The 23,527-nt window shown below is 48.8% G+C and overlaps 1 protein-coding gene across 4 annotated transcripts; it reads right to left on the bottom strand.

The window, feature by feature from the left end:
* Positions 1-1,683: 1,683 nt before the first annotated feature.
* On the bottom strand, positions 1,684-23,514 carry NPHS1 (NPHS1 adhesion molecule, nephrin). Of its 4 annotated transcripts, none has more exons than XM_074315728.1 (29): positions 23,247-23,514; positions 19,594-19,809; positions 19,395-19,517; positions 19,065-19,193; positions 18,476-18,557; positions 18,008-18,111; positions 17,690-17,817; positions 17,430-17,619; positions 17,085-17,242; positions 16,681-16,825; positions 16,454-16,578; positions 15,063-15,249; positions 14,713-14,842; positions 14,385-14,557; positions 13,809-13,949; positions 13,589-13,729; positions 12,978-13,099; positions 11,891-12,062; positions 11,636-11,792; positions 11,389-11,540; positions 9,664-9,775; positions 9,398-9,579; positions 7,756-7,812; positions 5,944-6,063; positions 5,781-5,805; positions 5,596-5,671; positions 5,342-5,435; positions 5,135-5,250; positions 1,684-3,145 (listed from the first exon to the last, which is right to left on the bottom strand). In XM_074315728.1, exons 1-29 carry the CDS (start codon positions 23,509-23,511, stop codon positions 3,014-3,016), a joined length of 3,954 nt encoding a protein of 1,317 aa, XP_074171829.1. In that variant the 5' UTR covers positions 23,512-23,514; the 3' UTR covers positions 1,684-3,013. The 4 variants fall into 4 exon arrangements, with proteins under 4 accessions (XP_074171829.1, XP_074171830.1, XP_019605523.2 ...); XM_074315729.1 differs by having other exon boundaries at positions 1,686-3,145; positions 17,430-17,601; XM_019749964.2 differs by lacking the exon at positions 23,247-23,514 and adding an exon at positions 19,919-20,153 and having other exon boundaries at positions 1,688-3,145.
* Between the last annotated feature and the right edge of the window lie 13 nt (positions 23,515-23,527).

Here is a 23,527-nt window from a genome sequence, read left to right as displayed (position 1 = left end):
TTTCTTGTCTGGGAAGTTCTTTTCTGTCTTTTGATTCTAAATGATAGCTTTGTTGGGTAGAGTAATCTTGGTTGTAGGTCCTTGCTTTTCATCACTTTGAATACTTCACAGCAATTCCTTCCCACTTGCAAAATTTCTATTGAGAAATTGGCTCACAGTTTTATAGGAGCTCAGCAGCAACCATGGAAGATTCTTGAATGACGGTCCCAGATGGTCTGTCTGTGGGTAATTACCCATTTTGTGATGAGAGGGAAAGGGCTTTAATTTTAGTACAGAGGCAGAGTTCTAAGTTGGAGGATAGCTGTGGGGCCAGAGTCTTCTCATTGGTTCTGACTGGGTCACCTGATGACCCTAAGCCAATCACTGGGGTTGGAGAATAAGACACTCTGGCATATCCAGATGATATGCCTATCCATGGAGCCCCAAGTTGAGTGGGCTAGATACAACACACAAAGCCTAGCTGAAGTGGGAGATTAGGCACTGCTGCTTTCCAAGAGTCACCATGGAAAAGGGTGAATGGACACTGGATGACAGAACAACTGGGCTCATGAGTGATTATGATGGTCCCAGGAGAGAAAACATCAAAAGAACAGAATAGGGATTGGCATGTGGAAACAGCTCACAAATGGTGTCTTTCGTGGTGACCTTCGATGACCTTCGTGGTTTATCGTTGCCCATCTCACTGGCCTCAATTCCTGCCTTGACCGTTATTTTCCAGCAACAATTTTCGGAAAATCCCTCTGCACACTGTGGTCCTCTATGCCCCCACGCGCTGCACAGCTACTTAGCCTTGAATACTGGAGCTTGGTGACCACTTAACGTGCAGAGGACGCTCGCACCACCCCCAAGTTTTCATCGCAAGCACATACCTTTTCGCTGAGTTCTAGACCCCAATATACAACCGCTTATTTAGAATCTCAGGCTAGAATGGCTCTTCTCAAACGAGGCGGTACCGCCTCCTGGTGGGAGTTTGAAAATTTGCACAAGCGTTATTGGTAGCCATAGTGATTGGAGAGCGCTGCAGACTTTGAGAGGTCAGGGACCAGAAATGCCGGGCACTGCGCCTGCGCCTGCGTCCTGAACAACTTGAAAAATGTCCTTAAATGCACTCATGTGGACAAAAAATTGTTTTATATTATTAATATAACACATATACATGCATGAAAATGTTTAGTATGGTTGAAAATATACTGACTTTTTCTGAAATGAAGCTATGATGTAAATACCCCGGGTGCCAAAACAAATTGTGTACACGTGCCTTGTATTCATCTTTTGTGATTGGTGTATATTGAGTATTACAATTTTAATAGTTTTTTCCTTTCTTAAAATGTGTATACATTCTTCTGGCACCCTCTGTATAATGAAATTTTTTTTTTGTTCAGCATAGTACCACAGGCTCTCCATATCAGAAAACCACAATTCCAGCTATAATGCCATCTATGAAATGTAATGTAAAATTTTAATGATGCATAACACACATAAAGAAATGTGCCCATATCGCAAATGTTCAATATGACAAATTTTCAGAAAGTGACATCTGTGAAACTACATAGCACCCAGGTCAAGAAACAACAATCACTCTCTCTCTTTCCCCGAAAGGTGACCACTCTTGACTTCTACTGCCACAAATTAGTTTTGCCTGTTTTTAACTTTAAATGGATGAAATCATACAGCATGTTCTCTCTGAGTCTGACTTCTTTGACTTAATATTATATTTGTGACAGAAACAAACACATAGATACACAGAACAAACTGATGTAAACCAGGCTGAAAAAGATTGGTATAAAAAGTATAAATTGGTAGTTACAAAATAGTCATGGGGATGTAAAATACAGCGTAGGAAATATAGTAAATAATATTATAATAACTATGTATGGTGTCAGGGGGTACTAGAGTTATTATGGGGTCACTTCATAAATTAAATAGATGTCTAACCACTATACTGTACAATTGAAACTGATATAATATATTTTTTAAATTTTTATTGGTGAATATTGGGGAACAGTGTGTTTCTCCAGGGCCCATCAGCTCCAAGTCATTGTCCTTCAATCTACTTGTGGAGGGCGCAGCTCAGTTCCAAGTCTAGTCGCCATTTTCAATCTTAGTTGTAGGGGGCACAGGCCACCATCCCATGCGGGAATTGAACCAGCAACCTTGTTGTTAAGAGCTCGCGCTCTAACCAACTGAGCCATCCCGCCGCCCCAGGAGGCTGTTTTTAAAGTCACCCCTGTTGAGGTATAATTTGTGTACCATAAAATGAACTCATCTTAAGTGTACCTTTCAGTAATCTTTGACAAATCTATACACCCATGTAACCACCACCGAAATCATCATACAGAACATTTCCATCACTCCCCCAAAATTCCCTCCATGCCCTTTTCCAGTCAATTCCCTTCTTGTGGCCTCAGACAACCACTGATCTGCTGTCACCATAGATTAACTTTGTCTGTTTTCGAATTTCTGTAAGTGAAATCATAAAGTCTGCATTCTTTTGTGTTTAGCTTGTTTCGATAATCTTTTATTTTCTATAAAGTCTATTTATGTTTATACATGTGTCATCGTTTATACATCATGCTTTAGAAACTGTGGGAAGTAATAAAACAAGGAGGACATAACAACAGTTCACAAATTCTACTTATTATTAGCTATTTCAGATGAAGTTAAACTCAAAATGAACTGAGCTTTTAATGTCTTTCCCCACTTCTGAAAGTATTACTTTAAAAAGTATAAAAACCTTCAGAATAACTTTTCATTACTGTCTTTTACAACTCACTGTGTCCCTTTGAAGAAGTTTCGTTTTTAAAGCTAACCCCAGGAGGTGCCTTGTTTATGCTTTGATACTAGCTTGAATCATCTTTTGTAATTATACGCACTCCTCCATGCCCTCTCCTGAAAAAGTCCAGTCCCTTTGTGTTTTATGGGGCTCACTCATCAAGCTCAGCCCAGGCTGGAATGGAAAGGACTACTGGAATATTATGTCCTGCAGTGTATAAAAAGGTCGTTGAGAAGCCTCTCACACCAGATGTCCCCTCAGCTCAAAGGGTAGAGAATCAGTTTCCATAGGATCCAGATCTCCTGCCACTTGATCATAGATTCCTCTTGAATCCTCATACTCGTCCTCAGGCCAGTGGAGGTCACGGGGGCCCTGACAAGCAAACATGTAGTTAGAACCATAAAGAGATGCCCTGTGGGTCATCATTGCAGCTCTGGAGGAATACACACTTCTACTCAACTTCCCAGACAAAAAATGTATTACCTTATAATTATGGAAAAATTCCAACATATACAAAGAAGAGAGTGATTATAATGAACTCCTATCCTGAACCCCCATGTATCCATCACATGGCTTCGATATCAGCATCTGGCCAATCTTGATTTATCTATATCTCTATATTCTCATCCCTCACCCCCACTAACTGGATTGTTTTTAAATATGCCCAAGATATCTCATGATTTCCTGTCAGAAAAATAATTTACATATCAGAAATATGAAACTTTTAAAAACCCACAATATCAGCTATGGAAATTTTGGAATATGAGTCATGATTCTATTAGTCGTACGAATTTCCAAAACATTTCCTCATCAAAAGAAAAAAGACCATGTAGGGTGGTTCTTACTAGAGATGTGCTTTGCCCTAAGATTAGGAGAAAATGGTTGTTTCAGCTCAGCAAATTTTAGAGCAGATTTGCCCATGGGCCACATATGGCCTGCTGCCTGTTTTTGTACTGTTCAAGAGCTAAAACAGGTTTACATTTTTTAATTGCTGGGAAAGTATCAAAAGCAGAAGAATATTTGTGACATATGAAATTCAAATTTCAGTATCCAAAAAAAAGTTTTTTTGGAACTTAGCCATACTTGCTTGTCTCTGTATTGTCTATGGCTGCTTTAACATACAATGGCAGAGCTGAGTAGTTTTGAGGACAACATATCCTGCAAAGCCCAAAACATCTATTATCTGGTCCTTCACAGAAAAAGTATGCAGCCGACATCTGTGCTTTAGGGAGCACTTGTGTTTCAGCACCGTGGACAGCATTTTAGGCTCCTCATTTCTACCCTGGTAGGGAGAACAGTGCCCTGTTACAGAGGGAAATCCTTGGCTCCTAGGTACCAGCATTAGCCAAGGCCGCACGGAAAGGTAAGGGTTCTGCCTCACCTCCCTGACTGTTGGGCAGTCGATGGGGTTAGCTGATGGTCAAAGTGCTTGTCTCTGCTTTTGCCTACATGGCCACCATGTTCATTTCTCTCTGGGCTCTGTCCCTCTCCTAGTTTCAGTCCAGTGGATTGAGTGGGGCCGGCCGCTACTCCTGATGCCATGGGTGGGCACTGATCCAGACCTGTCCAATTAGCATATTCCATGCCCTGCCTCAGTGGTTCACCGATGAGAATGTGACCAAAGCTAGACCAATAAATGTCGGAAATGGGGTTTTGGTACTATTGGAAAAGAGGCATTCTTTCTCTTTGAAGCTTTCTAATCTAATAGGATACAGACCTGGATTTTCTAGGGACATCCTTAGGGAGTAAATTCTGGGTCCAACTGGGTAGGCTTGAAGACAATTCTATGCCTTGACTTTTCAATTGAGTGGGCCAAAAAATTATTTCTCTATATTTCTCTGATTAACCAGTGTGCTGGAGATGGCTACTATCCAACGGAATGCATACTTTCCTTCTTCCACAATAATAGAACTATAATGAGGCATGTAGCTGCCAAGATAGGCTACATTTCTCAGCCTCCTTTGCAGTTAGATGTGGCCATGTGACAATATTCTCAGCAGGGGAATGAGTAGAGTGTACAATTTCTGGGTCCAGACCATAAGGCAGGGTTGTGCCTCCATCACATTCTTTTTCCCTCTCCCACCGGTGGAAACCCCCAGTGAACTGGTCCATCCATGCAAACTTGGATGATGCACTAGGGGATGGCACAGGACAACAATGGAAAGGACTTCTGTAAAAACCATGTGCAGAAGGGCCACTCACCTATGTGAGAAAGAAATAGACTGTCTTCTTTAGGCCACTGGGTTATGGCCAGCCCTGTTTTTTATTAGTCAGCTAGATTACCCTGACTAATATAAGCCGTAGGATGTGGGGTTTGGGCACTAGCCAGGAAAGACTTCTGCTGATACAAATTCTCCTCACCATTGGTACTTCATCATAGAGGGGTCCCCAGGCTCCAGATGGGGAGTACAGTCTTTCCACTTCATCATATAGGTGTCCAGGAAAAGCCATATCCTCCTCTTCAAGACCTGTGAAACCTGGAGTGGAAAGAAGGTGTGATCAAGGGACCCAATCCAGCTTTCAGGGGTATCTATGAGTTGGGGGAGTTCTGATGTGGTCATAACTCACCTCGGGGATAAGACACCTCCTCCAGCATTGGTGGCAGCTGGGGGCTGAAGTCCTTCATTGAGTGATAATATGGCTCTACATCTGTTGTGCTAACCTGTCAACACCCCCACCCCCAAAAGAAAAACATATGAAGCGTTTCCATCCTCTGACTCCCTATTTCCTGGAAAGGGCAATGATTAACCTTAAGCTAATAGCAGAATTTTAGTCCCGGTCAGTTTCCTGTCAGAGGGGCTGTCAGGAGCACCCCCACTCACCGTGGAGCTTCGAGTGTCCCGGTCTCCAGACCAGTGGCTCTCCTCATATTCATTCCTGATTTGGTCCTCCTCCGACCTTCCAGGATAGTGGTATGGGGGGGCAGTTGGGTGTTGACTCCCTGAGACCTGTCACCTCCAAACCTCCTCCCTCAGAGCCTTTCTTACAGAAAAATGTCCCCACTTACCCTGCCTCTGTCTTCTCTGAGATGCCTGAGGGAAGTAGGAAAAAGGGGGTCAGTGACACCCCCTTCAAGCCCACCTGACCCCAGGAAACCTTTGAGATGCAGCAGCCCCACGGCTCACCCTCACCCTCCGGCCTCCATCCCAGCAGGGCAAGTGTCTCCTCACCCTCAGCAAGACGTCTCAGTCTCCTCTGCCAGAGGAATGCTCCAACACAGGCGGCATTAGAAAGCAGCAGAAGACCACCAACAGCAAACAGCGTGGGTAGCAGGGGCAGCTCTGAGGAGCCTGAGGGCAGAAGGTACCACCCTCAGTGAGTCCACAACAATTGGCTCTAAGCCTGGAGCGAAGTTGTCTGAGAAAGCCCGTCCCTGGCCACGTAAAGCCATTCTCCTAGTTCAAGGACGCAGATGGACAGGGGTTTCCGTGTCCACTTCTTGCCACCCCAGGGCCAGTGGCTCTTTTCTCAAGTCAAGCCACTAGCACAGGGTCCTAGCTTTGCATGAGCCCTGTGTAGAGACTCAGGCAGAAGCTTCAGCTCCTTAGCTGGGTACTCAAGACCTTCTCTGATCTGGTCTCTTCTGATGTCTCCAGCCTTGCCCATCAACCATAGACCCTTGTAGTGGACCGTCCAGCCACACAACTAACCATGCTGTTTCCAGAATCACTGAGGCAAGCCCACACCCCTGAGCCTTAGAATAGTCAAGCGTATGTTCTTAAATGTCCTTTCTCAACTTCCATTCACCCTTCCAACTCCATCTCAAATGACTTCCTCTTTGTACAAACTTACATCCCAGACAATATCAGACTCCTCTGCCATACCCCTGAGGACAAGACTAAGTCCCTCTAAGTACACATCTGCTCAGCATCCATTTCCCCATCTTCTGCTAACAGCACTCATTTTCCTTTGAGGAAACAGCCACTCCTCTGCTCTCAGTCCGTGTGGCTCTGCAGGACTCCATGGAGGACACATGGCTCAGCGTGGCCATCCCTTTCCACAGTGATCAGTTCAGGGACCAGCATTTGACCCAAGGTGGATTTTTGCCAAAACATTCAGGACACACCTCCACAGGCTGCTAAGAAGTGGAATGGAATGAAAGCTGGAGGTGTATGTGGGACTTCTTTGTACCCTTGATGAAAGACCCTGAGAAGGAAGCCATCAGAGATGAAGGCAAAGTTGAGAGAGAGTAAGAATTAGATCCTTGGTGAATTTTGGGAGCACCTGAATCTAGCCAGACTTGGAGTTTTTAATTTCGTGAGCCAAGCAATTACTTTTGTTGTCAATAACAGCTGAATTTCTGTCATTTGCAACCTTCTCCTCAGGCTCTGTAAGAGATTGTTTGCAAAATGGTCATAATTTTCTTCCTGTATCCATACTCTTGAGCAGTCTCTTCTACACTGACTCTGAGTTGAGTTACTTCACTTGCTTCAGCCACTGAGACAATAGCAAATGTGACAGAATCAGATGAGCTTTCCCTCTCTTGCTTCTCTTGGGACTCCTATAACCACCTCCATGTGAACAAGGAGTGACACGTGGCCCAGTTATCTCTGTTGTCCCAACCAAGAGCCAGATTGTCAGACATGTGAAGAGGAGGCCATCCTGGACCAACCAGTCCCAGATAAGCTGCCAGCTGACTGTAATCCAGACCAGAACTGTTCAGCCACTCATAAAATCATGAGAAATAATGTTTGTTTTTATAAGTGCCCATGTTTAGGGCGATTTGTTATGCAGCACAAGCCAACTGATACAGACTCTGCACAGGCATGAAATCAGCTAATTCTTTCAGAATTAAACTGAATTAGGGAGAGAGGAAATTTATCACATCCAGGCAAGAAGAAGAACTAAAGAAATGGGGGAGGGCCTACAAGGTCAGAGCAAAGTCTTAAGGGGCAGTGTCCATAGGCAGAGAGAGCGGGGTTAGAGACCAGAAAGTTCTCTTCTCAGGGGAGAGAGAGTTTTACAGGAGATTGAAGACTTGCCTTCAGGCTGCTCTGTGGGCAACTGGGAGTCAGGTTCTCCAGTAGGCTGGTCTAGACCTGGGGGTTGGGTAAAAAGATTGTGAATTAACACCAAGAATCTGGTATAAGTCTTAAATATTTCTCAGTCTCCTATTAAACTTTTCATCCCATTGTGAGACTCATGGGAATAGGTTTATGACTTCCTAGAAACATTTCAAAAAGAGCTGGAAATTGCCAATAAGAATGACAATGCTATTAATAGCTATTCCAATGCCTATTATAATTAATTATTGATGAATGCTTTATGGTGTGCAAGTTCCTTTTAACCTGAATTGTCATTTTTTCAGGTTAACCAAAAAAGATGCTGGGCTCTAAGGATCCCTTAATAGAGGTATAACTTCTAGAGCAAGGGAGGTGAATATAGTACTTTCTGACTTAGTACTTAAAGGGAAAACTGGAATGGGGCCATGGGGAGGAGGGCAAGAGAGAAAGGAAGATTATAGAGATGGGAATCAATCCTTACTTTCATGGGGTAAAAGACTGCTCTGTCAAAAAAGAAAAGACAGAAAGAGGGTGCTTTCTTGGGGCAAAGTAAACAGAAAGTGAACAGGGGGCATTTGTTAAAAATTAGCATTTACATAGTACTCACTTTGTATAGGGCTCTTTCCTAAACACTTTAGATATATTAACTCATTTAATGCTCACAATTGTCTGAGATATATATATACCTTACTTTCAGAAACTAAGACACACCTTATTTTTAAAAACTGAGGCTCAAAGAGGTTTAACTGAAGTTCAAAGAGGTTAAGTAACTTGCTTAAGGTGTCACAACTAGGACTCGGCAGAGCTGGAACTAGAACCCAGGCTTGTCTCTGTGATTAACCACCATACCACAGAGCCTGTCAGAGGTAAAATGTTCCTATTAGTCATATTCAAAGAACTTGTCCATTTCATCAAAGTTGTTGAATTTATTGGCATAAAATTGTTCATGATGTTTTCTTTTATCCCCTTAATGTAAAGTCCCTTCTTTCATTCCTGATATTGGTTAACTTGTGTTTTCTCTTTTCTGTTTTTTGTTTGTTTTGCTTTGGTTAACTTTATAAAAGTTACTGATCTTTTCAAAGACAAAGCTTTCAGTTTCATTGATTTTTCTCTGTTGTTTTTCTGTTTTTGAGTTCACCAATTTCTGTCCTTACCTTTATTATTTTCTTCCTCCTGTTTACTTTGGGTTTAATTTGCTCTTCTTTTTCTAGTTTCTTAAGATGGACTTACAGTGTCAATTTGAGGCCTTTCTTTTCTAAAAATCTAATATAAACACTTAACGCTATAAATTTCCTGCTAAGCACTGCTTTAGCTGCACCCCACAATTTTTGTATGTTTTCATGTTCATTCAATTCAAATTCTTCTAATTTCCTGTGTGTCATTAATTGTATTCTGACAGTATAATTTAATGACTAAAGAATACTCTTTGGAGTTCATCTGCCTGAATTTCAATTTCATCTCTACCTCCTTCCAGCTGTGTGATCTTCGACAATTTCCTTAACCTCTCTGGGCCTCAGTTTCTTCATTTGTAAAAGGAGAATAGTAGTACTGACTTCACTATATCATCCTTTAAGTCCTCTCTAAGGAACTCTGCAACCTGTCCAAGATTGTCCCTTCCCACCTGGGGTGGTGAAAGAGATCTGGGATCCTTTGTCAGCTAGTCCGCTGTCTCCCAGGGCATTGCTGGCCAGTAGCCAGATCCTGTATCGAGTAGAAGGCTGCAGCCCAGTCAGTGTGAAGGTGGTGGCCTGGGACGGTAGGACATCCATGTAGTGGAACCCAGAGGTCCCCAGAGCTTCATACCTGCACGAGAGAGAGGGCAGTCACTCAGGGGGTTGTCCCCAGCCCTGTTGGCGGCCACCCCTTCTTGCCATAGCAGGGACACACCTGATTTGGAACTTCTGTGGCAAGCCCCCATCAAAACCAGGCTTCCACTCCAGCCCCACTGAATGTGGGGTCATGCTCATGACCTTTAATCCCGATGGAGGATCAGGGCGGCCTTTAAGGAAAAGGATGAGGAAAGCAGTCAGAAGATACAAAAGGACTCTGGAAGATCCCTTTCAGATTTTTCCTAAGAATTATTTTAAATATACAGTCAGTTCTCATTATTCATGTTGGTTATGTTTTATACGGTCATTGTGAACACTGAATTAGCAAATACCAAAACATTGCTGCTTAGGGCAAATGCAGAGTTAGGTTCCTACAAGCCTATAGTCACAACATTTTTATCAAACAATCACTACATGGTCTTGTTTTATGTGTGTTTCTATTTAAAGACACTTTATTTAATATATCACATTGATTCATTAACATTGAACTCATAGTCAACAGTGCTGTAACTCATGCCTGAATGAAGTTTTTCTAACAGAAGGATTTTATTTTCTCCATAAGGCATATCACAGCCTTCTTGCACTTAAGAACACCCAACAACACTTCAGCACTATGCTTAGGGGACATTTTAAATAGCAAAGCCACTAACAAAAAACACAAAAACACGTGGCACTGAATAGACCTCGAAAACGACATGCATTTACATATGAGAGCTGAAACAAGAAGACAGAATGTGGCTTTGTTCTATCCCGGCTGAGAATGTGCTCATTGGGTGACTCAGATTTTTCGCCCATTCTGTACATGTCCCTGAATGATTGAGAAAGCAGTTTGAGTATTGATTTTGGGGTTACAAATAAATTTTAGCAAGTAAACAAATTTGCAAATAAAGACTCCACAAATAATAAGGATCAACTACTGTGTTTCCCCGAAAAGAAGACCTAAGCAGAAAATAAGCCCTAGCACAATTTTTCAGGATGCTCATAATATAAAATAAGCCCTAACATATTCCCCTGAAAATAAGACCGGGTCTTATATTAATTTTTGCTCCAAAAGGCGCATTAGGGCTTATTTTATATTACGAGCATCCTGAAAAATCATGCTACTACTTATTTTCCGATTAGGTGTTATTTTAGGGGAAACACAGTATGTAATATATATGTTTCTTGTAATGGATTTTTTTGTGCTTCTCTTATACCCATTCCCTTCATTCTTTCTTGTTACCAAACCTTGAATATCCTTTGGAGAAAAACTCTCCCACATTCTCAGGCCACATGCTTCTGATGGAAGTGACTCTGCTCCTTATGGGATGGACATGTGACCCGGCCTGGACAACCAGAGTGTCTCTTTCCCCTGACTACATGGTTGTTTCAGGGCTGGGAGCCAAGTAGAGCCAATAAATCTTAATTCTAGTACATTTATACCACTGTTAGGAAGAGAAAAAATTCTCTTTCCTCTAGGAAATCTAACACCCACTATGAGGAGCCTTGGAATAAAGCCAACACAGAGAAAAGCAGGCCTGATAGATGGAGAGTTCTTGACGACAGCTGAAACTAGATCCCGTGACTCCTGAAAACCTACTTTTGAGTTACTTGGTACTATAAGTCCCCCCTCCTTTTTTTCTTTGTGGTGGGTTCCCCTGCAGGTCCAGTCTCCATTAGAATGTTCAGGTCAGGCAAAAACTCCATTCTTACTTATAAACACTTCTCAGGTTTCAGGAATGCTGCCAGTCTGGGGACAACTGGAGACTTAAGGACTGACCCAGGAAGCCCCCTCCCAACATACTGATGCTGACGAGTTGAATATTGGTGTGGTCCGAGCCAAGGGCGTTGGTGGCTGTGCAAGTGAAGAGGGCATAATCATGGGCGGCAGACACATTGGCAATCGTCAAGAGACTGCTGTGGACTCCACCCTGGTGGTATGTGTGCTCCGTGTACCTGGAGAGGCGGTATGGCAGGAACTCAGGGAGAGTGATTGGGGCTGGGAGACCAGAGTTGGGGCTGGGGTGCTACTTGGTTGGGCCTGGGCTCACCTAGGATCCTGGAGATCCAGAGGGACCCCGTTTTTAGACCAAGTGAAGATGATGTTGGGGACACCTCGGGCACGACAATGGAGAGTGGCAGAACTGGTGCTGTCTCCAGCTGCAGCCACCTTACTTAGGGGAGTGGGATGTTCCACCTTGGGAGCAACTAGAAGGGGTTGGGGGCCAACATGAGGCATATGGAAGAGCATGACTGTTGTGGTTTTAATGGCAGGTCTTGAAGTCAAGGGTATGGGTATAACTCACATCTGACGACAAGACGGACCAGCCCTCGGGCTGGAGGTGCCACCCCATTGTCCACGATGCACTGATAAGCACCAGCCTGAGCCAGCTGGGCATCGTGAATCCGAAGGCGCCCTGTGGACCCCTTTGACATTGTCTCCATGTCATCCAGGCTCTGGTCTTCCTCCTCTTCTCCCTGGAGGCGCATGACTCAGGGAGATGGCTCCCCAGTCTTGCCCCAACTCAATTATTCCTCAAACTGGGTGCCTTCTTTGCCCACTCTCCCAGCCACAATCAACCTTTACAGAGCTAACAAAGGAAAAATTCCCCCTGTCATCCATTCATCCATCCATCCATTTATCCAACCATTCATGCATGGAGCCATTTATTCACTTATTTGTTCATCTAGTTAACCATCCACTTATTCATTGATTCATCCACTTATCCATCCATCAGTCTGTCTCTCCCTCCATACATTCATCCATTCACCCATTTATTCATCCAACCATTTGTATTCCTTCTATCCATCCATCTATTCAGCATTCTATCTCTTCACCCATCTACCCCATGTATTCACTCATATGTGCACACACTCATAAGCACATGCATCATTGATTCATCCATCTACCTATTTATTCATCTCTCCGTCCATCCATCCATCCATCCATCCATCCAGCCATCATCCTTTAACAAACATCTTTACACTGATGGTGTATCTATCCATCCACCTACTTTCTAATCTAATCCATTTATCTACTCATTTCTCTCATTCAGTCATCTAGTCACTCATCTATTTATCCACTTATCCATTCATTCACTTGTCCCTTTATCCATCTGTTATTCCATCCGCTCATCCATCCATCCACCTGTTCATCCACCCATTTACCTATTATTCCATATACCCATCCACCTGCCTACTCACTCATCTGGTTATCTGCCCACTCATACATCCATTTATCTGCCATTCATCAGTTGGTTCTTGGAGCATGCCCTGTCGAGTATATATAGTTATATAGGGTCATATAGATGTGATCCCTCCTCCCAAGGAACTCACAATCAAGAAACCACCTCTCCCAGTCCCACCCCCATTTACCAAAGGTTGGATCCTCACCAGTCTCTCCCAGCTGAACATCTCCGGAAGGATGGGATTGGCATCAACAGTGCAGACTATGTCCACAGAACCCCCAATATTCACCTCAGTGGGATCCTGGAGAGCTCGGATGATGGGAGCGTCTGGAGGAAGCAGGGGCTTGGGGAAGGCATTCCGGCCCAGACAGGCCATGGTGGGAGAGGGTCTCAGGTGGGAGAAGCATCTTAGAGGTCTCCAGGAAAGTTATGAATGTGACATAGTCTACCCTTTTATGTGGACTAATACTTAAGGTTAGTGAAGTTGTGCCCACCCTCTACTGTGCCTCTGTAGTGACAAGAGTAAGTCCAGTGAACTTCCAGAATTGTGCAGAGGTGGGGCTTCCACAGCGGGTTTGATGGGAGTAACTCCCATGTAGGTGGGTCCCCTGTCTGGGAGGATTCCACATAGGATCTCTCTAGTAGGCAGGGTAGCCAAAGTGGGTGTGGTTCAAACACAGGTGGGGCTCCCTGAGTGGGAGGAGCTTCCACAACAAGGAGACTCCACAGTGGGCAAGGTTCCCTGGGTGGGTGTGGTTTCCATGGTGGGTGGGGCAACCAGAGCCGCCTAGTTTCCTAGGGTGATGGGGGGCTCACAGTGTACATCCAGCCGCACTAGAGCTTCAGCGGTGCCCTCCGAGTTCTGGCAGTGCAGCTGATAGAGGCCATCGTCAGCACGGGTCACATTCCACAGCTTCAGAGCTCCACCAGACAGGATGCGATGCCTGGGGCCGCCAGCTGAGGGAGATCGGGGTGAGGGGGTAGCTAGGCCCCCTTTCTGAAGACCTGCACCCGTCTCCATGCCCATTTTGCACACCTGGGCTGAGGCGGTAGCCCCGGAAGGTCCAGTTGAAGGCCTCTGGGGCCGGGTTGGCAGATACCAACACGGGCAGTAGTGCTTCGCCCTGCTCCACCGCAGTCACCACAAGCACCTGCTCCCCCAGGAACTCTGGAGGGTCTGCGCCGCCAGGAGTCAAGATTGTTCTTAAGGTTGGGGTCCGGGATGGATTTCAGATCAAGTACAGGTATAAAGGGTTAAAGTCGGGGTTGCAACTGGATTTAAGGTTGTGGACAAAGTAACAAGTTCAGAACTGAGCTTGGGGGTTAGGTTCAGGCTAGAGGTTAGGATCCAGTTTAGGGAAAGGGTAAAGGCCAGAGTCAGGTTTAAGGATGGAGAGCGGGTTCAGGGTGGGGGGCATGGTCAGAGGTTAGGACAGAGAACAAAGGCAAGATGGGGCTTGGGCAGGATAGGAGTTGGTGGAAGGTAAGGGTCAAGATAAAGGTCAGGAAACCTTTAAGGTTCAGGGTGGAGGTCAAGGACAGTGTCAGTGTGAAGACTCAAGTGGTATATTGTCAGGAAGAAATCAAGAGGGTTCTAAGCTGGTGCACATACACAGCACGTTGAGGCGGTAGAAGGCGCTCACGGTTTCCTGTAGCTCAGTGCTGTGGGCGCGGCAGGTCACGCGGTGGCCGTGGTCACGGGATGACATTCTCAGAAGGACGCTCCTGGCAGCGGCAGAGCCTTTGAATGGCGCACTCCGGGGCTGTGCGGCCACATCTTCCAGCCTGTAGACGCGGCAGGGGGTGGTTGGATCAGGTCAGGGCTAGAGAGGGTGGGAGTAGAGCTGGAGGTGGGCTGGGTACCGGGCAGGACAACAGGATTCGCAAGGTAAGGGAGGGTGGCCAGAACCAGAGAGGGACGTGGCCCCTCGCACTCTCACCTCTCTCCTTCCTTGTCCCAGGACAAGTTAACTGGAGGGTTGCTGCTAACGCTGACGCACGTCAAGTTTACGGCATCCCCGGGGCGCAGCGCTGACGCGTTAGCCAGGATCGTCACGTTAGTTGGGGGAACTTTGAGAACCAGTCGGAGGAACGAGGCTCAGAGGTGAAGAGGAGGCCCGGCCTGCTTCCGCCCCGCCGTAACCCGGGGGCGCCGCCCAGCCCCGCGTCCCTTGACGGGTCCTGCCCGAGTCCTGCCTCTGTGGTATCCCCTGTTCCCCCAACTGGCTCTGCCTCAGTTCCCCCGACACGGCCAAGCCCTCCCACCCGCCGCGGTCGTGCGTGCCCTCACACTGCACCACCAGTTGCGTGGACGCGCTGAGCTGGCCCGCCTTGCACGTGAACTTGGCCTGGTTGTCCGACGGACCCGTGACCAGCACCAGCTCACGGGAGAAGGTGCTCCCCGACTTCTCCAGACTTCCTAGCTGCACCCGCCGCGGCTCCTGGGGCTGCCGTGGTTCTGTCACCGTGCGCGAGTCCTGAGGCAAAGACTGACTGGAGGACAGCGGGTAGCCCTGCCATCCCCCCCACCCCCGCCAGACGCCCCCATTGGGTGAGCCGCCAACCTGGCCCAGATAAAGCCTTTGTGTGATGGAGGAAAGGCACTCCCTTCTACGGGCAGCCGGCTAGGGCATAGGAATAGGGTCTGGAATCGATCACCCCCAATCCAGAATCTCTCCCACCTAACCTGGAGGCCCTGAGCCCCGCGGTTTTGCTGCCTGATCCGGCCTCCAGTCCCACGCCTCACCCCAACCCCGCCTCTTCTGCTCTCCCAGAGGCCGGCAAGTGTTCCTGCCCCATTCCTCAAAATCCATTCCAGCTACATTTACCAAAGACCACACTCCAGGAAACTCCCTTAGAATTCCCAAGCTTTTCCCAGAATTCCATCGTTTTTTCCTATCCTTTATCTTGAAATTCTCATTTTCCCCAAAGATTTCCTTCGAGCTCTCCCTTAATTCCACTGTCTTTCCACAGATTTCTGAATCCCTCCCCACTATTCTCTTATTATCCTCGTTTTTTACTAGAATCCTTTGTGTGGCCCAGAGTCTTGCCTGTCCCCAGAATTCCATCCAATTAAATGTAATTCCATTTCATTCCTATAACTCCTAGTCTTTCCCCCAGAATTTCCTCTTGCTCCTTAACTTCCCAGAATCTTCCCAGAGTTCTGTCAGAATTTCTTTTAATTTTACCGGAATTTCATTTACTTACCCGCAAAGCCCCAGAATTCAACTTAATATTAATTAATGGATTTTCAACGTTCTGTGGAATTGCTAGTCTTCCCCAAATTTCTAGCCTTTGCTCATCATTGTCTTTATTCCTGGAATTCTTAGTCTTTCCCTAAAAATCCCTGTCATTTCACCTGAATTCTGAGATTTCACCAGAACTTTGTTTAATTTTAATAAAATTAATTGCCTTTTCTTTAGAATTCCCAATCCTGCTCCAGAATTCCTTCTTTTAAGCTAGAATTCTCACTGAATTCCCAGAACTCCCGGAATTTTCCTAGGATTCCATTGAATTATTATGTCATTGTGTCTTTTCCAATTCCCTGCCCAAACTCAAAATCTCCAATATTTTTCAAGAAATTCAGATTTTTCCAAGATTTCCCAAGACTTTGGAGGAAAGACAGGGCTTCATTCTTCCCCCACATTCCTGGCCACCCCACAGCCGTTGCTTGGCACCCACCTTGTACCAGGTGAGGGAGGGGTCTGGGTTGCCTCCAATGGCCAAACACACCAGCCTCACCCGGGTCCCAGCCCGAAGGCGCTGTCCTGCTGGGGGCCCCTCAATCCACAGCTTCTGGGCCGGATCTGTGGGGAAAGCCAGAAAGAGTGGCTTTTCTGTCTGGGCTAGGGCCTGCGGGTGGGGTGTCTAAGGCAGGGAGTACCCCTAGGATGAGGGTGGGGGCTCACATTTCACATTAAGGGTGAGCGACTTTTTGAAGGTTTCCTTGGTGAAGGCCTCACTAAAAGCCTCACAGGTGAGAGTCAGACCATTGTCCTCCCGTCGCACCAGGAACGTCAGATTGGACATGGAAATGTGGCCACCATGAAGGCCCTGGCAGGAAAGAGCTTCAGATTGGGGACGAGGACACCCTCATCCATGGTACCTGAGACCTGAGTCCACCCCAAATCCCAGCAGGGACACATGAAGCATCTCAACCCCCTCTTCTGTCAGGTTCTGGAGACCCGAGCCCCAGTCCATGCTCCCCAAGGACCAAGGGTCCAGGCTGCCAGATCGCTCTTCTCCGAGATCCAGGTGTCATGCCCTCAGCAACTTCCTCCCTTAGACCCAAAAACCTGGCCCCCTGCCTCACATCTATGACAGTCTCCTCTGTGGGCAGCAGCTGCCGCCAGCCCAACCACCATCTCAGCAGGACCCGTGGGCGACTGGACTTGGTGATGCACGAGAGAGTCACATTCTTGTTCTCAGACTGGGATGCAGATCCCAGGATGGTAATGGCACTGGGGGGAACTGCAGGGATGATGGGCAGAAGAAAGACATGAAGCTTGGCCGGATGCCTCACAGACCAGACCAGACAGACAGAGATCTGGGGACAGATGATGAGGTCTTTGGCATCAGACAAGCATGATTTGGGGGCACAAACAAATGGTTCTCTGAGGTACAAACTGACAGACGGGCAGCTGGCACCAGGACTCACAGGTGACTTGCAGAGTGACCCCACGTTCCTGGACCCCTTCCGATACACTGTTGTGGGCCTCACAGCTGAGCCTCGCCCCATGGTCTTCTGGCCGCACGACCATCACTAGCATACTGCGGGCCACTGCCTGAGCATGCTCTGTGCCCCACGCTGTGGACATGGGCTGGCCATTCTGGAAACAAGGAGAGGCCTAGGCCAGCTCTGGGCCCGCTCCTGGCCCCCGCCCTCCTCCTCACCCCCTGGCCTGCCTCTGCCCTCACCTTTAGCCACTGCAGTGTGGCTAGCGGATTCCCTCCTCGGGCCATGCACGGGAGCTCCAAGTTCTGTCCTGCCCGCACATGTCCCTCCTCCAGGCCTGGCCACTCAATCACTGGGGCTCCTGGGGGGACTGGGGAGCAGTTATCACTCAGTGGGCCTGGAGAGCCCATCCATTCTTTCCAGGCTCCACAATCTGCCTCTGAACCCACATGTTTCTCTTTGAAAGCCAGAATCTTTCATAATCCCTGTGCTCCCCCAGAACCCCCCCAATTCCTGCTCCCTGTCCCCAGTGCCCACAGCTTACTCAGTTCCCCACTTACACAGAACATTCATGGTGATTGAAACCTTGATAGGAGTATCCAAAGCTGGGCTGGACCCCTCACAGACCAGTAACTGCCCATTATCCGAGCTCTGGGGTGTTACCCTGCGTGGAAAGTTGGGGTTCTAGAGTCAGAGTCATCACCTGAAATTTAGGGAATCAGGGTGAAGAGGTCCCACACTTGGTATAAGTCTCCATGCTGATTCCCTCAAGGGGCTGAAGTTCCATGGAAGAGATTTGGGGGGTCAGCAGTGAGAATTGGCCCACACGTAGCCAAATTCTTGGCACTTGATACTTGGTACTCTGCAACTAGGGTTCCCATGAAGAAGTTTTTGAGTATCAGGGTGAAAAATTGGGTCCCAGATGTTCACACCTGACCCAAGTTTCCATGCTTGAATCCCTGGGACATGGGGTTTTCATGGAGAAATTTAGAGGTCAGGCTGAGGGTGGGGCATCCCAACTCCCATACCTGGCTGTGGCCTCTGTGATGAAGAGTTTCTCCTGGGACCCCTCATTCACATTAGCAGAGATGTCAGAAATTATTCGTCCACCTTGGGGCAACAAGAGGGCAGGAGGGGGTGCCAGGTTCCCCCCAAGGTAGATCTTGGGGAGCATGGCCTGGAAGTCATCAGGATGGATATACTGCCCCCTCTCTCTGATTTTGGAGGAAAAGCACTAACTCCATTCCCTCCACACATTCAAGCCTCCATGAATCCCAGAGTCCTCAGGGCTGGATCCTGGGCCTCTCCCCTTTCTTCCCCTCCTCGTGGGGTGCATCACCCACACCCATTACCTCGGCTTCACATTTTTGCACCAACAATGACACCCATATCTCTGAAGCCTCAGCCTCTTCCCTGAGTCCCAGACAACAGTCCTGTGATCTCCTTGGTGCCTTTCCCTGGATGTCCCCTCCCATCCACCAGGTCCCACACTGGCCTCAACATCTCCCCAAGCTGTGTCCCCATCTCAGGAATGTCATATTTTCTGGGGCCCCTAGGAGGACACTGGGCAGGGACACACCTTCTCCCCAATGCCCCCAGCAGTTCACCCACACTCACTCTGGAGGAACGTGATGTCAGGTGCTGGCTTTGCATCCCCAGACACGCAGCTGATATCGTATTCCTGCCCAGCTACCCATGTGACTGTGCTCCCTGCTTCTGGAGTCAGCTGGAGCACCTTGGGGGGCACTGGTGAGAAAGAGTCTGGGATAAGCCGCCACCATGGAGAAGGATACGAGGATTTGGGCTTTGAGTCTCATTGCTCATGAAATGAGTTCTGCACCTCGCATCTGAGGAAGGAGAGGGTTGGGGGCTTGGACTCCTGGACCCTAGGGTAGGAAAGGGCTGGAAGTTCAGATTCATGGGTCCTGGGGGTTCTCTCATCCATACCCAGTACAGAGAGGATCACTCTGGGAGACACGAGCTCAGGGCCTGTCTCTGAGCGGCCGACCTGGCACTCGTACTCTGCGTCGTCACTGAGGTCACATGCTTCAATATGCAGGTGGAATTCACCTGCAGGTGGGACCCAAGGTCAGGGCCATGGTCAGCCTATGCTGGTGGCTCAGGGTGACAGGCTTTGATCCCTTACCTTTAGTAGGGTCCCCTTCCAGGTGGTACCGTGGAAAGCTGGGGATCCTAGGATCAGGGCCTAGGAGTAGTCCATCTTTGGCCCATTGCACCGCACTGCCAGGGGCACTGACCCCACACTGCAGCTCAGCAGCAGTCCCCTCCACCACCGTCATGTTTTCAGGTAGAGCCCAGAAGCCTCGGGAGGGTGAAGCAGGGATCTCCAATTGGGCCAGGCCTAGGGACACAGGAAAGTCAGCAGGAGAGGGCAGAGGGTCTGTCTGGAGAATGTGGGTGGGAAATGAGAGACTTTTAATGCTGGGTCACAAGGCCAGGATCCCACTCACCTGCGGTCAGCAGCTCCATGAGGAGCAGGGGAGCCCGGATGGGGATCCTCAGGGCCATCCTAGGTCCTCTGCCTGTGGCTCCCCAAGTGCCCACTGCCTGCCCCCTGTGTCTGCCTCTGGCTCTCTCTGCGTCCCTCTTCCTGTGTCTCTGTCTCTTGCTTTTCTCTTTGTCTCTCTTTTTCCGTCACTTTCTGTTTCTTTGTTTTTATCTCTTCCCACGAGTCAGTCCCTCCCTCCCTCCCTCTCTTTCTCTCCTCCTTTCTATCCCCCTCCCTTTCTGTCTTTCTCTCTCCCTGCTCTAAACCCCCTCCACTTTCCCTCCTCTTGCCTGTCTTTCTCTCTTTTTCTCCCTAAGGCTCATGCTCTTTCTCTCTGAGTTTCTTTCTCCCTTGCCATCAGTCTCTATTTCTCTTTCTTCTCTCCTGTTACCCTCACCTCTGTGTTCATCTCACCACTCACAGCCCCTCAGGGGAGACCTGCTGCTCAGACTTCGGCAGGCTCCACCGGCCAAGGAGAGCGATGAGGCCAATGAGCTCAATGGCAGAGATGTGCCTCGTTCTGGGACCCAGGCTGATCCTGTCCTTGCGCTGTCACCTCCCCCAGGCACCCTCTGGAGTCTCCAGCTCCGGGCCTCTGCCCAGCAGGCTCCTCCCGGCTCAGCTGGAGCATGAAATCCCCTGTCAGCACATGCCAGGCATATTCCTCCATGCCACCCCAACCCCCATGACCCCAAGGGCCTGGCTTGGGCCAGGGATAAAAGGATGCAGGTCAGCCCTGGGCAGTCCCAGCTCAGCATGGGGAGCAGAGAGCTGGGCCTGGAGTGGGGATAGGACTCCCCACCTCTTCCCTGTCCTGGTACATGACCTTGGCAAGTCCCTTCTTTGCTGAGTAGACATTATCCCCTCAGTGACATCAGGGATGTCTGCTGGAGAGTGTGCAAAAGTGTGTGAGAGACACTGGGAGAGTGCAGATGTCTGTGTGCGTGTGTGTGTGTGATGTATATGAGCATGCGTGTGAGTGTGGGGAAGAAGAGAGTGAATTGCGATCTGTGAAAGCATATGCAGAGTGTGTGAGTGTGTACAAGTGTCTAAGGTGTACGTGTGCAGGGGCAGGGCAGTCAGAGTGGGTAGAAAGGAAAGGTAGGGTCCAAGGCCACCAGCACCAAGTGTGGGTATAGCATTGAGCCCAGTGTGGGAACCCTTTGTCAAGGGCCTCATGAGTTCTAGTCCACGTAGCTTCTTTCTGTCTCTCCAGTCTCTTCTGTGTCTGTCTCTCTCCCTCCCTCTATGCATCTCGATTTATCTTTCTCCATTTCTTTGAGAGTCTCCTCTCTGTCTGTCTGTCTGTCTCTCTCTCTCTGCATTAGGTGGTTACATCTTAGTCAACATTTAACAATGTCAGTCTCTCTCCACATATGCCTCCATGTGTCTCTGTTTTGCTGTCTGTTTGTTTCTGTTCTCATCTCTAGCTCTCCCTTCTACCCCATACTCTCTATACACACCACACGCCCAATAAAGATTTGTCATTTTTTGAGGCGTCATCCGTTGACTACACCTCTTTCTTCTGTTTCTCCATCCTTGAGTCCTCCTGATTGTCGCATCTTTAAATTTTACAACCAGGGCTAATTGGCCTGCCCTCCCCACCCCAGGGTGCTCATACACGCTCACATAGGATAAACTTCTTCTGCCTGCTTATCTCCTGCAGGAATTGGAACTGCTTGTTTTCTCTCTCCCCCCATGGCCCCCCTCCCTTACAGTCCTGCTCCAGGAACAAGATGAGACATCTGGCCTGAGCTCCATCCTTGATGCTCCTTCTAGTCTTTCTTCTTCTATCCCATTATTGCCTCCTTGCCCTCCTCCTACATTTCCTCTCCCAACACCCCCCCCCTCCTCCTGGGGAATGGACTGGATGCAGAGCTGGAGGTTCTGTCATAAGGGCCCTCACCAGATGGTGTCCTTTGGGGCCAGGGTGTAGAGGTGTCAGTTGCTGGGACCTTTAATTAGCACAAACCTTCCACCCTCCACTATGGCTGTTTTCCTTCTCTGGATGCTCCTGGGACCCCACGCTCTCCATCTTTCCATGCCTATAGTCCCAGAGAGCCAGGAAGGGGAAGCGTTGTCAGGTGTTTAGAAAAACAGCCTTACTACCTGACTTCCTCCCTAAACCTCAGGAGTACTGGCTCCAAGCTCATCCTATTTCAAAATCCAAGTGCTGGGTCTCCAGAACAAAAGCCAGGAGTTCAGGCCCCCATATCTAGAAGCCTGGGCCCCCAGGATCCACCCCTCTCAGACTCAGGAGTCCAAGCCCACAGCCCCTTCTCCCCAAATTTCCAGGAGTTCAGGACTCCATTTTCTGGCTCCCCATCCCTACAAACACACACACACACACACACACACACACACACACACACACACACACAGGACTTAGGGCAGATGTTCACTGTTGATTTTCAAATCCTCCTGGGCCTGTGTGGGGGTGGGAGAGAGATTGGTGCTTAAATCCACTGACCCTAAGACTTAAGACCAGATTTTCTGAACCCCCATCATCTTCTCCCAATGGCACTCTGCTGCAGGCAGATGACCTAGTTGAGTCCCCAGCTCCCTAGAAATCGGAACTTCTCAGTCAACAGAGGTCTGAACCCCTAGTCTTAGAATCCTGGAAGTCCAAGCCCCTGCCATTTAGGGACGCAAGACTCTGAGCTCAGGAAAAACGGAAAACCTGAGTGTGCACCCCCAATCCCTACAGGTTCTGGAATGTCAGACCCAGGTTCCCAGGGCTACAGTCGCCCCTCAGTGCCTCCGTGTCCCGCCCACCTGCCCGGCCAGCTGCGCAGCGCACCGGTGGCCTGCAGCGTGGGAACGCCCCAGCTGGGCGGCATGCAGCCGTCAAGACAAGCTGCGCGGTTCCCAGCCTCCCTGCCTGCCCCCGCCCGGGCACCGCCGCCTCCCAGCCGTCTCCAGGCAACTACGGCTGAGTGGGGCAAGAGACTGAGCCCGGAGTACCCGGTCTTGGGAAAGGAGGGGCTGGGAGCCTGGATTCCAGGATCTTAGGACGTGCTATGGTTCGCAGCGGTAACAGGCAGACAGAAGGATATTTTGAGAAGGGATTTTGAGGCGGGAAGAGCAGAATCCGCTTCTTCTCGAGGGTCCCAGCTGCCCCCCAGGAATCCCAATGGCCTCTTCCTGACCCGAAGCCTGGCCTCCCCAGGGCGCGGAAACTAGAGAGGCCCCAGGGGGTCCCATTTATAGCTCTGTTTCCACTCTGCGCGGTCCCTGCAGGACCTGGGCTGAGCAAGTTTCTTCCACTCCCTCCCCTCTCTCCTCCTCACCCCGTTGCCCCCGCCCAACTCTGGCAGGGTGCAGGTGTCCAATCCAGGCAGGACCCCCTCCTTCGATCCAGGTGTTCCGGCTCCCATATACCAATTGGGCTGGGGCGCCGGTCCCCGGCAGTGCCTTCATTCCTGGGCGTCTCAGCCACAGGAGTTTCTCAATGGGAAGAGGGCGGGTCCCCCAGGGGGTGGGGCGCGTTGGGGCTGGGCGAATGGGATCAGACTGGGGTCTCCCAGAGACGCGGCGCAGGCAACTGGCCCGCATTTCCGAACGTCGGAGC

The sequence above is a fragment of the Rhinolophus sinicus genome, linkage group LG11 (genome assembly GCF_036562045.2).
Source record: "Rhinolophus sinicus isolate RSC01 linkage group LG11, ASM3656204v1, whole genome shotgun sequence".
Taxonomy (NCBI): domain Eukaryota; kingdom Metazoa; phylum Chordata; class Mammalia; order Chiroptera; family Rhinolophidae; genus Rhinolophus; species Rhinolophus sinicus.
The sequence above is the reverse complement of the archived record's forward strand: the minus strand, read 5'-3'. Positions and strand labels throughout refer to the sequence as shown.

What these genes read in the sequence shown, in the direction of transcription:
- NPHS1 (XM_074315728.1), bottom strand. Translation starts at nt 23,511, where the DNA reads ATGCGGGCCAGTTGCCTGCGCCGCGTCTCTGGGAGACCCCAGTCTGAT. An exon ending in GGTCCGTCTTGTCGTCAGAT is followed by an intron (nt 11,793 to 11,890) that starts GTGAGTTATACC and finishes AACCCCTTCTAG; the next exon opens with TTGCTCCCAAGGTGGAACAT. An exon ending in GGGACACTCGAAGCTCCACG is followed by an intron (nt 5,436 to 5,595) that starts GTGAGTGGGGGT and finishes GGGTGTTGACAG; the next exon opens with GTTAGCACAACAGATGTAGA.